The 4,486-nt window shown below is 40.3% G+C and overlaps 1 protein-coding gene across 1 annotated transcript; it reads right to left on the minus strand.

Moving 5' to 3' along the window:
- Positions 1-825: 825 nt before the first annotated feature.
- PPDPFL (pancreatic progenitor cell differentiation and proliferation factor like) lies at positions 826-3,955 on the minus strand. The gene is made up of 4 exons (XM_018080357.1): positions 3,812-3,955; positions 2,899-2,988; positions 2,709-2,808; positions 826-2,285 (listed from the first exon to the last, which is right to left on the minus strand). Exons 1-4 carry the CDS (start codon positions 3,864-3,866, stop codon positions 2,273-2,275), a joined length of 258 nt encoding a protein of 85 aa, XP_017935846.1. The 5' UTR covers positions 3,867-3,955; the 3' UTR covers positions 826-2,272.
- Between the last annotated feature and the right edge of the window lie 531 nt (positions 3,956-4,486).

Here is a 4,486-nt window from a genome sequence, read left to right on the forward strand (position 1 = left end):
GTAACAAGATGCAGCCCTTTGATAGCAAGCACTTTCATGTCCCATTAACCCATATACTCTCAGGAGTTTGTTATAACAACACTGGAGGTTATTTAATTGAGTTGATTCATTGCATACTTTGAAGAACTGGCAGAAATCACTATGAGTTGTCAGTGGTGCCACTCCAATGCTGAGCTGATCACAGTAAAAGGTGATGTGGATGGCAGGAGGACACCTCTCTAGCGTGGAGGTTTCTATCACCATGATGCCATTACAAAAAAAAGTAGCTCATAGAGCCTACTACCAGCCTTGCTGCCTCAACAACAACAAAAGCGCTTTGATTTTTTTGTGGGTCTTAACAGCTTATCAGCTCTTTAAGCCTCTTCTGCACTCCATTTTTTGACTATATAAGAACAGAAACACCTTAAGCTCAACAAGTAGTAGGGAAGCTTGTCAATTCTGAAATGAGTATATCTCATGTGTAATAATAGGGCTACAGCATCTATTTCTTCTGTGATTTCAAGCATCTTCAAAGAGAGACACAATCACCTTCTTGCAACGCATAAGTTGTCTTTTTCTCTTCCTTTACAACATGATCTTATATAAAAAGTTGTTAGGGTCTTTTTCCTAGCCTGTGTTCCTTTTTCACCTCGCATCAGACTTTGAAGTGACTAAAGGAAGAATGTGACACACACAACACAGACCTCTGAGGGAATTTTAAATTTAAAAAATTCTTCATGTTAAAAAAAAAATACACTTTCCAAAAACCCCCAGACCACCCACTAACTGCACCACAAAGAACATGGAACACCAGGTTGTTATTGAAAGCCAAAGATAAACCAGACCAACTACTGATTAAATATTTATTAATAAAAAATCTTAGCATAAAAAAGCTCATTCTGTACACTTAAAGGACAAAGATGAAACTATACAATAGCAGTAAAGTAAGACACATAACAAGTCAATTTAAGGACCCTTGAAATTATGCTTTCAGAATTGTGTTCTTGTCTGTTGTCACCTGCCATGCATTTATTGTCTTCACGGAGACTGTAAGCCTCCTGAAGAAGCCACTTGATACACTTTGAAGTTATGCACAGCCATGACAACCATTAACCCATAGTAAAAACATGTTGGTTACATTAATATTTGCTACTGTTAGTTCATCCAGTGATGGACAAACATCAGGCAGGTTTACTGATAATACATCAAAGAGTTGCATAGATAATTGATATAAATTTTATCATCCAGCCAAATATGTTATTTGCCATATTCTCTGATGCATTTCAGTCATACCCAGTAGAATAAGTAATCTGATGTACTAATTAGCTTCATTTGGTCTTCAGCATTGCAATATTACAGTGTCTTTCAAGAGCATGAATCACAGCAAAGGTTGACTTGGATAATAACAGTGTCATTACCTTGAGTGGAACATTTTGCCAGATCTAGCACATAACTAAGCTGACAGAGAGCAGAATATTGATAGAATTAGTCACCTAAGAACAAGTAGCTCTTCAAGCCACAACAAAGTGAGTGAGAGAAATCTAAAACAGAGCTGGGAGTATGAACTCTGATTAAGGTTGCTTTTGTCCTTGGAAAATGTCAGTGTCCACTAGAATTACTGGTTCCTTGTCCATCTCCTATATTCTGTCCTCAGAAACCAACACGCATAGATATGAATGAAAGTTGTACCTGGGTATTTGAGGTTAGGATCTATGCACCCTGCTTGACCAAAGAGACGAAACAGATTACTGTTTCTTCATGTAACTGGGCTTTCTAAAATCAAAGCAATTGACAATCATTCTTGTAAACTTACTCTCTGTAACTGGTACACAAATACTTGATGGAAGACATGTACCATATAGCAGTCCTACTCCGGACTATAGATCTCAATCTTTGTATCACTGTGACTGCCTGTAGAGCTGATATCTTAAAGGTAACTTAACCCATTGCAAAGTCATCCAATACAGATTCTTCTCCTAAACCTACAATCTTACCTTTATTGTAATTTTTTCTCTAATTATTCAGTTCATCTGGATATTTAATCCTGGTTACTTCCATTAGAGAGACATCTCAAATTATACAATTCTGTAAAGAACACGGTGGGCCATGGACACATCCATTAAGCAATACCATTTAAGCTACTGACAAATATTTTGAAAATACACTTTTCCACTTTCCTAAAGGTTTTGTTTTCTTCTTGCAGCTGAACCCAGATGTTAGGAAGATCCCAAGCCTCTTGGAAAAACAGGTCTGTATATAGCATCTCAGTCAGTAAGGCCATCACACTGTTCTTTCAACTATTGGTACTGCAGAAATACATATAAAACTGTTATGAGTAGAATTTTCCTTGTATTTTCCTCAAAGATATTTATCTGTTTAAGTATTTTCAAATGCATTCATATCATCTTTTTAACATAAAGTAAAACGGGTAAACTGTATAAATGGGTGTGCAAGTTCTATGGGTAGAAGATTAAATAAATAGCACCATAAATATGAAACAGTAACAGACTGTAACACATTCATAATGTGCAGTAGCATATGATTCCATTTATTAAAATGAAAACACGGGAAGCTTCCATAGCCCTGAACAAAAGATACTCCAAGTGTAAGTCATGAAAATAGCATTGCACCCTCCAGAGGGTTTTAGTGGATTATGACTTGTTTAGTAACACTTTGAGCAAAAGGAAAATGCAGCAAGTTATCCCCACCGTTGTAAAAACAGAACTCACCTGCTTGCTGATAGTGTTTTTCTGCCAACAGGTGGTGGAGATGGTTCACTATGGAAGAAGCTTTTTATCCACCAATATTTATCAATTAAGTCAGGTAACCCTGCCAAAAGAGGAAAAGACCACATTATTAGATACTGTCTGAATAACAAACAGGCAAAACTGAAGACTGTTTCAAAGAAGGGAAGAATACCATGAAATATTTTTTCCTGGTCTGTAATGTTCGTGGCATCTGAACAGCAGGAGGAGCTGGAAGAAACACTGGATTCAGAGTTCAGTCTTGCTGTTCATGGAAAACAGAGACACACATAATTTAAAAAGTGCTTTGAAAGCCTGCACTATTTCTATGTCAAAAGTTTTTCAGACCTGCTGCTATATTGAAGGAATCAAGTTTACTGAGCTACAGAGTATAACTTCTATATTATATACACCATTCTACTACAGTTGTTTTTATAAAAACTTTTTTATCAGTTGCTCTCTCAGTCTACTTTGCTTCACTTAAAGCATACTGAGATCTATTCGGACAACTTTCACCAAAATTACTGGAAAAGCTTATGATCCTCCACATTGCTATCAAAACAAGAAAGTCTATACTTGAAGTATAGACTTCAAGTCCAAAACAACCTAATTGCTATAGTTTCCATTGTAATACAACCATATACTACGCTCACACAACAGTATCCATCCTGTACAATGGAATCCTAATACACCACATGTACTCTCAAAATGGTGATTATTTCACATATTTAGAAACAAAATGTGAATTGATTTTGTGTTGTGTTTAAGCTTGCAAAGTAAACACGAAGCACAGGTAGAAGCTGTGAATAGGTGAATAACCAGAAGCAAATGCTCATTAACACTAAGTTCCTTGGTATGAAAACCTCTCCAAGAAATTAAAAACTACTGCACAGAGACATGCCTTTAGCTCATCCAGACATCATCTGAAACACTTTCTGACCTTTCCCGAGTGCAAACAACCCGGGGATCTCCTCGGGAGAGGCTCGGTGAGCTCAGCCTCCCTTAGTACGAGAGAATGGAAGAGGGGGAGAAGAACGGAGGGTGTGTTTGGGGATGACAGGCAGCTCCCAGCCCCCCTGAACACTCACTTCTGTAGTACTGGTTCTTGGCCAGGAGGCAGCCGGCGGAGGGTACTGAGGCCATGCCAGCGGCGCAATTGGGAATCCGCCTCTTTTCCGAGAGGAGCCCGCGGGTGGAAGGATGCGCTGTGCCGCCGGCAACCCGAGCCGCCCCTATATGGGCCACGGCGGGCGGCCCGCCCAGGGGGCGGTGGGACGGGACGGAAGAGAGTGAGGGAAGGAAAGGAGAGAGGGAGGGAGGAGGAGAGCGAGAGCCCCTGGTTGCTGTCGCCTAGCCCTTGTTCGGGTCGTCCCGGAGAGCCGCGGAGAGCCCCGCGTCCCCGCCCCGATCCCCTCGGTCTCTCTTCCTGCCTGTCATCTCTGAGCGCTTCTCTGGAGTGCCACAGGCGGGGACTAAGAGCTGCAGCTTTAGTTATTCTCTGTGGGGAATGGGAAGAGAGGAGTGAGCAGACAGGCACCCGTTTCGGTAGAGATTTTTGGCTATGCCAAAACATGGCTGTTTAGAACATGACTGTGCATATACACTAAAGAAAGTGAGGCCAGAGGAATGATGTCCACTCTCACGGTAATGAGCAAAACCCACGAGCACACAGTCTTGGTAAAAAACTTAGTAATCCAAGATAGATAACAAAATAACTTTTACTTTCCCACAGATAAATGCACAGCTCCTTTACACTGTTGCAA

The sequence above is a fragment of the Manacus vitellinus genome, unplaced genomic scaffold (genome assembly GCF_001715985.3).
Source record: "Manacus vitellinus isolate BGI_N305 unplaced genomic scaffold, ASM171598v3 scaffold_1_pilon, whole genome shotgun sequence".
NCBI lineage: Eukaryota > Metazoa > Chordata > Aves > Passeriformes > Pipridae > Manacus > Manacus vitellinus.